Source organism: Haematobia irritans, chromosome 1 (assembly GCF_050003625.1).
Source record: "Haematobia irritans isolate KBUSLIRL chromosome 1, ASM5000362v1, whole genome shotgun sequence".
NCBI lineage: Eukaryota > Metazoa > Arthropoda > Insecta > Diptera > Muscidae > Haematobia > Haematobia irritans.
The window spans coordinates 56,115,735-56,129,809 of record NC_134397.1 but is presented as its reverse complement, the minus strand read 5'-3'; the positions used below and the strand labels follow the sequence as shown (position 1 = coordinate 56,129,809).

Here is a 14,075-nt window from a genome sequence, read left to right as displayed (position 1 = left end):
TAAATAAATATTTTTGCTTAATTTAATTAAATATTTAAGGTTATTTAATTGAATATAATTAAGGTGTTTTATATTATTCTAAATTATTATTATAAATTAAATTAAATATAATGTGAATTTTTAATTAAATTAATAAATTAATGTAATTTATAATATTAATTAAAATTTAAATTAATTCTATATTAAATTAAATTTTGCACAAGTATATTAATTTATATTAAATTAAATTAATTTTATTTGAGTGTGAGTTTTTTCGTCGAAAATGTGTTTTTTCCCAAAATTTTTACACCACCTAACAAAGAGAAGCCTTAGAGCAACATTAAAACAAAGGCACTCAATAGCTTTCTAGCTACTAAGTACTCTTTGAGTTTATAGCAATGAAAGAAATCTTCGGGGTGTCCCCCCTATGAAAAGACTAGAAAAACATAGGCATACGGCCGATAAATAAACAATCAACAGAGTAAAGCACACAGTCCAGTCAACAGACAATAGGCAGTCGGCAAAAAAAGAGAGCCTCATACGAATAACATTTTGGCATTTTAGCATTTCTACCACAATCTTCTAGCCCACAATAATATCCACAACTTTGTGACACACACACGCAGACAGACACACTTCCTTTGGGGCTAAAATAGAGCAGTGGTAGCGGTTGTTAGCGGTCGTTCCATTTAAATTTTAGTCCAACTGTTGCATCCATGCGATGGCCAACAGTAAGCGGGCGCGTATATTATAACGTTACTTGCATTGATCTATAATACGGTTTGCTCATTTTCGGTTGTCTCATTTCTCTTGCTCGTGTGTTTCTCTATAGTGTGATGAATTATTAAGAGAGAGAGAAAATAATAAAGAAAGAAAGAGATATTTCTTCCTAAATGTGAAATTTTGAATATTTTACGAAAAATATTTTAATATTTTATGAAAAAAATTATTAATTGAGTGTTATTTTGTGCTAATTTTTTTTCTCAATAAAATAATTGTACAATAAATTAATTATTTGTGTAAATTATTTGATTTGGAGAGGGAAAATAATAAAGAAATGAGGATATTTGTCTTCCTAAATGTGAAATTTTAAACATTATAAAAAAAATTAATTATTAAATTAAATGAAAAAATTATTAATTGAGTGGTTTTATTTTTTGCTGATTTTTTTATCTATTTTTTTGCAATAAATTAATTGTTTTTGTATATAATTTGATTTGGAGAATGAAAATTATAAAGACAAAAAGAACATATTCTTCGTAAATGTGAAATTTTAAACATAAATAATTAATTAATTTTAACGAAAAAAATATTTATTGAGTGAAGTAATTTGTGCAATAAATTAATAAATCAAAAAAAAAAATACATATTTGATTTCGAGAGGCAAAATAATAAAAGGGCTGTTTTCTTTTTGCACTGGATGCAACATTTGTATGGGCTATCCAGAACATCGTTGCACTGGTGTTCTATCCAGAACATCTCATCAGTGCAAGTCGCGCCGATGTTGCCAGATTGTATTTGGATAAAGTGACGCTTCTTCGATTTACAATAGCAATTTATTGTTACTATTTTATCGAAAAACATGAAATTCAAAGTGATACAGTGTCATAAATAATCGCAGCAGTAAATATTTATTACTAATTGAAGCATTTGATACATTAAAAATGCAAGATTTCACTTATTTTCTGTGATTGTTTTTAAACAGCTGATGACAGTGTTGCATATTTTTGGAGATGTCCTGGATAAACGAGTACTCTGTTTTCTTTTAGTTCTTAACGGCTTAGCATATCCAGTGCTAAAAGAAAACAGCCCTAAAGAAAGTTTTCTTCGTAAAGTTTAAATATTGAGCATTTAAACAAATTAATTAAAACAAATTAATTTAAAAAAATTTTGTGCTGATTTTTTTTTCGATATATTTTTATGCACTACATTATTTGTTTTTGTATATGTTTTGATTTATAGAAGGAAAATTATAAAGAGAGGAAGAAACTTGTCTTCGTATATGTGAAATTTTATTCATTAATGATTCATTAATTTTAATGAAAAAATTATTAATTGAGTGATATAATTTGTGCTAATTTTTTGTCAATAAATTAATAAATCACAAAATACATATTTGAGAGACGGAAACTAATAAAGGAAGATATTTTTGTTCCTGAAGTTTAAATGTTAAACATTTTCCAAAAATTAATTAATTAAATTAAATGATAAAATTATTAATTGTGTGATATAGTTTTATTTTGTGCTGAGTTTTTTAATATATTTTTTTTTTTTTTGCACTAAATTAATTATTTTTGTATATGTTTTGATTTAGAGAAGAAAAATTATAAAGAGAAGAAGAAACTTTTCTTCTTAAATGTGAAATTTTAAACATAAAAAAAATATTTTTAACGAAAAAGTTATTGTTATGTAGTTTGTGCTAATATTTGAGATAGGGAAAATAGTAAAGGAAGAATTTGTCTTCCTGAAGTTTAAATTTTAAAAATTTTTAATTAATTAAACTAAATGAAAAATTATTAACCCTTTCACTACCGAAATAAAATTAATGTTAAAAACTTTTATTTCTCTTCTGTTTTTACTTGTACTAACAGCATGTAGAACAAAAATTGTAATTTTGAAAACCTACCTCAATTACTTCAAGAGCTATATGAGCTTCTTCTGAAAACTTAATTCTTGAATTGTGACCAAATTGCCTTACGGAAATAAGCGCTATTTGGCCTATAATATCTTTCAAAGTGTGAGAAAAAAATACAAAAATAACCCGAAAAGTATCAGCTATAGTTTTTGTATAAATGTCCATTTACTAGAAACCTACAGTAGAAAAATTGTCTCAAATTGTCGTATTTTTCGTTTATGGTTAAAGAAGTTTATAAAAATGTCTTTTAGACCTCAACAATATGGACAATATTTATAGCTTATTTAGATTAAAGCCTTTACTTTAAAATAACATCGAGAAATAAATCGAAACTAAGTGGGAAAATAGAATTTGTTGTCTTTTTCGAATGTCCTTCTACGTGGACATCGGTAGTGAAAGGGTTAATTGTGTGATATGGTTTTATTTTTATATATTTTATAATTTAATTAAATCGATTAAATTGAATGAAATAATTATTAAGTTTGTGATATGGTTTTATTCTGTGCTTAACTTGTTTTTCAGTAAGTTAACTATGCAATAAATTAATATAGCAAAAAATACATATTTTATTTAGAGGGAAAATTATAAAGAAAAATATTTTTCTTCAAAAAGTTGAAATATTAAACATTTAATCAAATTAATTAATTAAAAACAAAATATTGAGTGATTTCGTTTTATTTTCCGTTAATTTTTTCTCGATATATTTTTATGCAGTAAATTAAATATCTTTTTTTGTTTTTTTAATTTATTTAAATTGTGATATACTGTTTTATTTTGTGTTAATTATATTGACGAGACTTTTGGTGTTTTTATATTAAATTTATTTTGTTTTGTTTTTGTTTTTCATTTTCATTTCCACAATAAATGTAATAGTTTCTTGAAAGAAAACATCTTGGTGAAAAATAAACAAATATGGAAAATTAATAAAAAAAAATATTTACCAACCAAACAGTGTGTCGCCTATATGCACATTTATACAAAACTAAATGAATTAAATTAAAACAACGAAATGAAAGAAATGTCATAACACAAGACAACTATAATGAATTATTATTGAGAAAATATACAATGTGTACTCTGTAAAAAAAAAAAAACAAAATAAAATAAAAATAATAATATACAAATGTGTAAACAAATTGTTTATGAAAAAAAATTCCATGAAGAAAAATAATAGAAAATAATTAACAAAAAATAAATGAAAAAATCCATATAATAAACCAAATATATTCAAGGAAATTCTAGTGCAATTGCCTCTTTAAAACCAATAAAATTATTCAATGGGCAAAAGTATGAATATAAATGCAATTTTAGTTGTTTTTCGTTTTTGTATTTTTTTTAGGTATAAACAAGAGTTTTTATTTGTTATTCATGAAAGCGAAAGTTTTATTGTTGCAATAAAAAATTTAGATTTGAAATCTTGCAAAAATCCAGTGTTCTTAAAAAAGACAATAATAAATTTTTCATTTGCAAAATCTATTCCACATTACTAATAGTGGCATTTGGTGGCTACTGCGACTACTACTAAATTCCATAATATCCCCAGAGGGAATTGTGTAACTAATGTTTTGCATTTGGTTCATTTATTTGAAAATGGAATGAACATGAGCTCCGTATGTGATTAATGTAGACGAGTTTTGTTAGCTCCCATTTAATTTGGGAGCTAAAATCCGAAGTACAAAACCCATTTAGCGAATGCCTTGTGCAGACTATTCGTCGAGCACCCCCAGACTACAGATTGTAGTAGCAGAAAGCAAAAGCGAGGCTTCCGTGCACTCAATTCAGATGCCGCCCACTTGTGGTTATCAGCTAGGAGTGAGTACTCCAGGCAACAGTTCTAATCGAAAAGTTCTATCGCAATTGCCCCAGATGGTTTGGTTACGAAGATGTTGAGGCATATTGGAGAGAATGGAGTCTCGCTGAGGGGATCGACTGGTTTTTGGCCACCACTAATGTAGGATTGAAAGAACAATTTAAAATGGCTTTCTCTTTGTTTTATTTATTTACTAGCAGAACCACTGCTCTTGCTTCCAACCTCTGTCAGTTAACTCAAAAGACTGATCCCAAAATTATGTGTGCAATGCCAGAAGGGCAAAAATGACAAAATGCCAATTCACTCAAGAGCGGTAGTCCTGTTATGCTTATTGCTAAATACTAAATACACATATACACACAACGTTTTGTTTATAAATACACTTATGATCTAAAGTATGATTGCAATTAGTGTACATGCTATAATTCGGCCGTCCTGACATTTAGTATCTCCCGATACTTCTGTAATAACAATAATCTAGGTATACTCTACATTTCCTAAATCACAAGTCAGTATCTCATTATCAATATCATCTTCACATTCAGATTCAAAATTAAAATTATTATCGAGATCATAATCTTTTCCTAAACGGCCGACCTGACGCCATGGTTTCATATTCTGTATAGCCCAAATGCCTCTATATGGTATTCTGGTCCTTTGGAACCCTTCAACATCTTCTAACACATACCGATCATTCTCCAAAATTTCCTTCACTTCGTACGGGCCTTTATATTTTGGTATTAATTTCTTAGGTGCACCTACACTGCAATCAAAGTTTCGTACAAATACATAGTCTCCCTTTTGGTATACCGTTGGTTTCTTTCTCTTCGAATTCACATATTTTTCATTATATTTCTGAACTTTCCTTTCTTTAGATTGTGCGTTTTCTCTAACTTCAACTAACTCTTTTCTATTTTCATTCATAATATTTTCTCTAAGACAGTCTAAAATTTTTCCTTTTTGACTTATGCCAAACAGCATTACACTCGGGCATTCATCTATTGTTCTGTGCCTAGTATTATTTAGGGTAAACTCTACAGTCTCTATAACACTATCCCATCTAGAAACATTATCCGTCTCAAGTAGTTTTGCGATCATTGGGCCCAGGCTCCGATTCACTCGTTCAACTTGGCCGTTCGCTTGAGGCGAACCGGTAGCTATCTTAATGTGCTGAATATTACTGCTCTGGACGAAATTCTCAAAATCGTGCGACGTAAAACTTGAACCCCTGTCCGAAACAATATATTTCGGCCGACTGTAGTACCTGAAGTATTCCTGTAAATATTTCACCACCTCTTTAGTATTAGTTGTCTTGGTCGAATACAATTTAACAAATTTTGTACATGAATCTATCACAACAAGTAGATATTTCTTCGCAGTACTCTTGTCTATTGGACCATAGTGATCTATGTGTATCATTTCAAAAGGCTTATCAGACTTGGGAATACTGTGAAGGTATCCCTCAATCCTTCCATTTTTCGATGAGAAAGCTATGCATTGTAAACAATTTCTGACATGCTCTTCAACCTTAGTCCTTATATGTGGAAACCAGTAACTTCTACGAATCAACTCAACTACCTTGTTTATACCTACATGCCCCATTTCATCATGATATTTATAAAGTACATGCGCTTCCATTGAGTTCGGTACATAGAATAACGAGTTCTCACGATCTAATTTTTTATATACCACACCATCTCTCATCTCAAAATATTTATGCTCACCATTCTGTAATTTGTCCTTAATCTTTACTATATTGGCGTCTTTGTTCTGCGCTATCACTAAATTCTCCTCGAAAGTATTCGTGCCAACCAACATAATTTCCTGAGATCTGCTTAATGCATCAACATGTTGCATTCTTTTACCAGCACGATGTTCCACTATGTAGTCAAAATTTTGCATCTCCAAAGCCCATCTAGCGATTCTAGGATTCAACTCCTTTTTGTTTAAAGTTAGCATAAGAGAGTTGCAGTCTGTAACTATTTTAAATTTTTTCCCACACAAATAAACTCTAAATCTTCTAAGTGCATAAACTATGGCCAACGTTTCTAATTCATAACTGTGAAATTTAGACTCTGCTTCAGTGGACCGTTTCGAAAAATAAAACACGGGGTGCCATTTACCGTCCGTCTTTTTTTGCATCAAAATAGCACCAAAACCCAACGCACTTGCATCACAATGGAGTTCCGTTTCAGCCGTGGGGTCATATAAAGCTAACACTGGGGATTCTAGGAGCTTTTTCTTTAGTTTTTCAAACACTTCTAACTCTTGCAGTCCGAATGAAAATTTCTTGTCCTTTCTTGTCAAATCGTAGAGCGGTTTAGCTAAAATAGAAAAGTCTTTAATGAACCGTCGGAAATAAGAGCATAAGCCCAAAAAACTCTGAACTGACCGGACTTTCTCAGGTACAGGAAAATTTTCTATAGCTTCTAACCCTCTTTTGTCCGCACATATACCATTACCGCTTATAGTATAACCTAAATAACTTATTTTCTCCTGCAGGAACTCACATTTATCTAAACGTAGCTCTAACTTGTTGTCCGTAATTCGTTTGAAAACTTCCTCTAAAATTTCTAAATGATCTGTAATATTTTTAGTTGCCACCATAATATCATCCAAGTAAACTATAACCTTTTCCTGTCTAATCAAATCCGTAAAAACTTTGTTGATAAACATTTGAAAAACGGAGGGTGCATTTTTTAGCCCAAAAGGCATTCTCAAAAATTCGTATTGTCCTAAAGGCGTTATAAAAGAGGTGTATTTGACTGACTCGTCGTTCATAAAGACGTGGAAGAATCCATTCTTAAGGTCTAATTTTGAAAAAAATTTCTTGTTTCCCAACCTCTCTAACAGGTCGTCAATCAGAGGGATTGGATAATTATGTTTCACTGTCATTTTATTTAAATTTCGGAAGTCCACGCACATTCGTAAGTCGCCAGTTTTCTTCTTCACTAACACAATAGGGGAAGCATATTCTGACTCACTAGCTCTGATAATGCCCTTTTCCAAATAATCATCTAATATTTTCTGTAGCTCTTGTTTCTCAGTGTAGGACAACCTGCGAGGTGGACAGTTAAAAGGCTTAGGGTTTTCTAAAACAAGTTTCATTTCACTCCGTATTTTTGGTAAAATGGGACGTTCCCTTGCAACATAAGTTTTTCGAAAAATTTTTTCTAACACGCCTATATATTTGTTCGGTATTTTCTCACCAACTTTTAAGTCCAACTCGGTAAATTGTTGCGATAGATTTATGGCCATAATCTGATTTTGAAAATCTTCTAACGTTTCACTGTAGTTTGTGTAGTCACCAGCCAGCATAATACTTGTCTCATCAGGCTTAGAATTATCGCCCCTGTTCCCTACATCACCCCGTTCAACAGCACATTGTTTATAAATTGAACCTTCATCAAACAATAACACTTTACTATTAGTCTTTTCCAAAAAATCTCGGCCTAACAAAACAGAATATCCCATCGAGTTTATACCAACAACTATGAGTTCAAGTTCAAAAGATTTGTTTATTGTATTTAAGAAAGTGAGGCATTTTCCAAAAGAAATTAGTTGAGATTTGTTTAATCCAAAAAAACTTTGACCCTCTGAGTTGTGAATATGGGTTCCGAACGGTAAAACATCCTGTCTAATAAGGCTCACTGGGCTACCAGAATCTATTAGGCATTCTAAAGAAATCGGAATATTATTGCTACCATTAAAACTAAAATTAAAATACCTTACATAATTATTTTCTGCAGCAGTTTTCTTTTTGTTTTGACTACATTCGCTTACTGTGTGGCCACTCACACCACATGCATAGCACGTCCCAGGCGTACGTCTTGGTTTGCTACAATCTGCTGCATAATGCCCAACACTGTTACAATTGTAGCAACGAACATTCATTTTCGTTGACACATCTGTCTTAACATTTGTTACAGTTGTCTTTGGTGGTTGAAGTTTCACAAACGCCATCGACTTACACAAATCTGCGCAGCACCCATGTTGCTGCATCGTTGCCTGGCGGCGAATCTGTACATTAGGAATTCCGTCAATTACATATTCCATCAGCTCATCTTCTTCTAGCGAAAGTCTTTCGGCCAGCTTAGACTTTTCGTTAAAATAATCCATAAAACTTTCATCAAACTTCCACAATCGACACTGGAATTTTTTGCGTAATTCCATTTTACTTTCGTTGGCACCGAACACAAGACAAAATTGTTCGAACAAATCGTCTATGTTTTCTGCTACCGACCATCGTCTGGAGTGCAACCAAGTTTGTGCTCGACCCGACAGTTTGGTTGCAAACAAAGCTCGAAGCATGTTGTCAGACAACTTGTATTGGTGCCGCAGGTCGCAAAGTTGTGATACCCAAAATCGGCCGTCGCTGCTTCCATCGTAGTCGGGCATAAAATTACAAACGAACTTAAGTGGAACAGTATCGTCTGCCATACTGCTGTATGAAGATGTTTTGAGAAGTTCGTTCTCTCTCTTTAATAATTCATTTTCTCTCTTTAACAATTCTATTTCCTTCAAATATAACTGAATATTATCTCTGCCGACATTGACGACTGCACCTTGGTGACGCTTACCAGCACTAATAGTTTGTTGTTGTCGATCACAATCTGGATATTTGTCTGCATGTTGTGTTTGTTGTTGCTGCACATCGAACTCAGAATGTTGTTGTTGAAAATCTCCATAAACTTTTTCGGCATTTTGTGTTACTTGAATTTCTGTTTCACCGCTAATAGCTTGTTGTTGTTGTTGTAAGAACTCGACTGTACCTTGTTTTTCTGTATTGTTTATTGGGGTTTCTCCTTCCAGTAACGGCATATCTTCACATTGTATTTCTTCAATAATTTTTTTTAGTTCATGTTGCGGCACATTTTGTAGCCGTGCTGCCATCATAGCCTTTGTACCAGTTGCCGGTAACTCAAAATGTGCGCAAACAGCCTTGAGCTCTTTTAATGAGAGCTCCGTCAAGTTTTGTACATCCTCCATTATTATTAAGAAATTTTATTATGTGTTTTTTAATGGCCCTTCGTGGGTAGAACCACTTCTGAGATTGTAGGATTGAAAGAACAATTTAAAATGGCTTTCTCTTTGTTTTATTTATTTACTAGCAGAACCACTGCTCTTGCTTCCAACCTCTGTCAGTTAACTCAAAAGACTGATCCCAAAATTATGTGTGCAATGCCAGAAGGGCAAAAATGACAAAATGCCAATTCACTCAAGAGCGGTAGTCCTGTTATGCTTATTGCTAAATACTAAATACACATATACACACAACGTTTTGTTTATAAATACACTTATGATCTAAAGTATGATTGCAATTAGTGTACATGCTATACTAAGGATTTCAGTCTTGGATCCAAACGGTTGTGGTCGATGATTCCGAACCTCTCGAAACCCAAACAAAAATACAAACTCTCCATTTAATTTGGGGGCCAAAATCCGAATTACGAAACCCATATAGCGAATGTCTTCTGCAGGCAATTCGTCGAGCACCCCCAGACTACAGATTGTACTAGCAGAAGGCAAAATCGAGGCTTCCGTGCACTCAGATCAGACGCCATCCATTTGTTTTTATCAGCTAGGAGTGTGTACTCCAGGCAATAGTTCTAATTGAAAAGTTCTATCGCAATTGCCCCAGATGGTTTTGGTTACTAACATAGGATGTTGAGACATATTGGAGAAAATGGAGTCTCGCTGAGGGGATCGATTGGTTTTTTTTCGATTAGAACCAATCCTTAGTGGTGGCCACGGAATTGGTGGCAGGGAAGCCTCGCAAAAGCAAGGCTTCCGTGCACTCAATTCAGACGCCGCCCACTTGTGGTTATCAGCTAGGAGTGAGTACTCCAGACAATAGTTCTAATCGAAAAGTTCTATCGCAATTGCCCCAGATGGTTTGGTTACGAGAATATTGAGGCACATTGGAGAGAACGGAGTCTCGCTAAGGGGATCGACTGGCTTTTGGCCACCTATAAACGGGATAAATGGCACAAGCATTTCAAGGATTCCATTCTTGGATCCAAACGGTTGTGGTCGATGTTTCCGAACCTCTCGAAACCCAAACGAAAAGACAAACTCTCCATTTAATTTGGGAGCCAAAATCCGAAGTACAAAACACATATAGCGCCTTCTGCAGACAATTCACCGAGCACCCCCAGACTGCAGACTGTGCAAGTAGAAGGCAAAAGCGAGACTTGTGTTTATCAGCTTAGAGTGGTAATAGTTCTAATCGAAAATTTCTATCGCCATTGCCCCAGATGGTTTGCTTACGAGGATGTTGAGGCATATTGGAGAGAACGGAGTCTCGCTGAGGGGATCGACTGGCTTTTGGCACCCTATAAACGAGAGAAGTGGCATCAGCATTTGAAGGAGAGAAGTGGCACAAGCATTTGACGGTGTCCGATCTTGGAACGGTTGCGGTCTCAGATTCGGAAACTTTCGAACCCCTAACGGAAAGACAACATCTTAATTTCATTTGGGGAAAATCCGAAGTACGAGACTCATATAGTGAATGACTTTTGCAGATAATTTTCCACGCATTCCAGACTGCAGACCGTGCAAGCCGAAGGCAAGCCTAGTCTTCCGTATATTTAGGCCAGTCCCCCCATGCTCATTAGCCAGGCGATAAAGACCTCAAAAGTTCCACCGCAATTGGCCCACATAGTAGGCTACGAGAATGGTGAAGCCCATTGGAGAAAATGGTACTAGGTTTCTGGCTCATATCTTCAATTTTTGCCTCAACACCCTCGAAATACCAGATATCTGAAAAATATTTTTTTTTCGAATTAATTTCTGGATTGAATCAAATTTTTTCTCTGTGTAACAACCCTATTTTAAACTTGAACTATGTAATTCACCTACATTGTTCAAGTAATCTGTCTTTTAAGCATTCTTTCTCATTTTACACTTCCTTAATATCACGTGCTATCGCCGCCTACACAAATATTAACATGAACAAACAAATCAGTGAAGAAAAACAAAAGTATGCAAAAAAAATAATAATAATAATAATCATTATACTTGCTATGAAAATGAGCTGCAAGCAAAACGTAAACTAGACATTCATAATGTCCAACAAAGGTCGTTTCTATTGTGAGGCGAAATAACAAATTCACTTAAAATACTTTTATTCCATAAAATGTGCATTTCCACGCTTACAAATATTTTTCTTTGCTACGATTATGCCTTAACTTGCTTGGTGTAAATGTTGGCAAATAATAATAGTGATGTTTTTTAACAAAAAATTATAACGCTGCCATATCCAGAGAAGATTAGGTCAGGTTAGGTTAGGTGGCAGCCCAATATTTCTGGCTCACATAGTCTATTCAGTCCATTGTGATAGCACAGTGGTGAACACCTCTCTAAACGCTGAGTGCTGCCCGATTTTATGTTTAGCTCAATGACAAGGGACCCAGAGAAGGAATATGATTACCCCAACCATGCTTCAAGGGCATTTCCTAATTTTTTCTCCATTTTAATGATTTTGGCAGTAATTCCAAACCAAATATGCAAACTCTCACTCTAAAGACACTTATAAGTGTCACAAAAGATACATGGATAATTTAGTTCATACTGAATTACTCAGCGAAGCCGCTAAAATTACTCTCCGAATTTAGAGGCTGAACTATTTACCTCCTGTCTAAGAAGTCATCTCTACAACTGCACTTGGTGAAAATATTTCAAAGTCAATCTTCATCCCTCTATATTTTCTTGTCATTCAGCTAAAACACATCTATTATTTCGAACATAAAGTGCAACGCCACGTTATATATTTTGTGAAAAATTGTTTATTCTTACAATCAGCGCATAGATGATGTATTTTGTTATGCACACGAGTCTTTTTGGCTTTAAATCTAATTAAGTTCATAATTCAAGCAATTTAACAACAATACGTTAATGACGAGGGTGGTGAATGAGGCCGGCCATATACTAAGTACATCCATCCATTGCGGTGGTTCGAATGAGTTGAGGACATTTGTATCAGAATCACAAATAAAACTGCAAAATATATATTTTTTTTTGACTTTACATCACCACTATATGAAAATCGAGGGAAATATTCAAGTTCAATGAAATAGAATATGAGAATCTAGGGCCTTATCTCTTTCCGCATTTACAAAGAGCGTAGTAAATTAGTTCTTACCATACACCCGAAAAAAATCAGACGACATGGTAATCCCACCAAAGCACTCAATCAAGTAGTCTTACTCCCTACTAAGACTGGACTCAAAACTAGCAAACAGATAGAGTACACAACGGAAAAAGCTGCGGATGTTGGTGGAATATTGGATTTTCCATACGTTATCACGAATTAACCTCCTTTTCACTCTAGGACACACAGTTTAGGATATATGAGCAAAAGAAAATGTTCATTTATAGACATAAACTTTGACAATATTTTCTATAGAAATAAAATTTTGACAAAATTTTCAACAGAAATAAAATTTTGACAAAATTTTCTATAGAAATAAAATTTTGAAAAAAAATTCTATAGAAATAAAATTTGACAAAATGTTCTATAGAACAAAATTTTGACAATATTTCTTATAGAAATAAAATTTTGACAAAATTTTCTATAGAAACAAAATTTTGACAAGATTTCTTATAGAAATAAAATTTTGACAAAAATTCCTATAGAGATAGAATTTTGACAAAATTTTCTATAGAAATAATATTTTGATAAAATTTTCTATAAAAATAATATTTTGACAAAATTTTCCATAGAAATAACATTTTGACAAAATATTCGGTAGAAATAAAATTTTGAAAAAATTTTCTATAGAAATAAAATTTTGACAAAATTTCCGATAGAATAAAAGTTTTACTAAATTTTCTATAGAAATTAAATTTTTAATTATACAATTATTTTTCGAGCTTTATGGACAGATATAGATTAAGGAACATGGTTAATAGAGCCATTGAAAAGAAAACGCCAGATACCAATCTATACACGCCTGGACTGTACATGTACAAGATTATTCAATTTGTAAGAGGAAATTTCCCAAATGTTTTCTCCATAAGGAGTTAGCATAAAGGGCCCAAAATTGAGTTATCTCTCCCAGCCAGATCTATACTAAAGGCTGTGGAAAGGTTCATTCGCCCGAACCGAAACATGTACAGTCCAGGCGTGTATAGATTGGTATCTGGCGTTTTCTTTTCAATGGCTCTATTAACCATGTTCCTTAATCTATATCTGTCCATAAAGCTCGAAAAATAATTGTATAATTAGATATAATGCATTTGGACGTCAATTGCCTGTTTCATTATCAGGCTAACATGAAAGAAATTAAATTTTGACAAAATTTTCTATAGAAATAAAATTTTGAAAACATTTTCAATAGAAATAAAATTTTGACAAAATTTTCTATAGAAATAAAATTTTCAAAAAATTTCTATAGAAATAAAATTTTGACCAAATGTTCTATAGAAATACAATTTTGAAAAAAAAATCTAGAAATAAAATTTTGGAAAAATTTTCTTAGAAATAAAATTAAAAAAAAATCTATAGAAATAAAAGTTTTACTAAATTTTCTATAGAAATAAAATTTTGACAAGATTTTCTATAGAAATAAAATTTTTACAAAATTTGCTATAGAAATAAAATTTTTACAAAATTTTCTATAGAAATAAAATTTTGACAAAATGTTCTAT

At 32.5% G+C, this 14,075-nt stretch overlaps 2 protein-coding genes across 4 annotated transcripts in view; one reads left to right on the top strand and one right to left on the bottom strand.

The window, feature by feature from the left end:
• The window catches only part of SNF4Agamma (SNF4/AMP-activated protein kinase gamma subunit), a 514,590-nt gene that overhangs the window by 314,741 nt on the left and 185,774 nt on the right, over nt 1-14,075 (top strand). The window lies entirely within an intron of this gene.
• LOC142220962 (uncharacterized) lies at nt 7,923-9,724 on the bottom strand. Its single transcript, XM_075290416.1, has 2 exons — nt 8,157-9,724; nt 7,923-8,101 (listed from the first exon to the last, which is right to left on the bottom strand). Exons 1-2 carry the CDS (start codon nt 9,411-9,413, stop codon nt 8,093-8,095), a joined length of 1,266 nt encoding a protein of 421 aa, XP_075146531.1. The 5' UTR covers nt 9,414-9,724; the 3' UTR covers nt 7,923-8,092.

Bases quoted from the DNA above. Each gene is read 5' to 3' on its own strand.
- LOC142220962 (XM_075290416.1), bottom strand. From the start codon at position 9,413: ATGGAGGATGTACAAAACTTGACGGAGCTCTCATTAAAAGAGCTCAAG.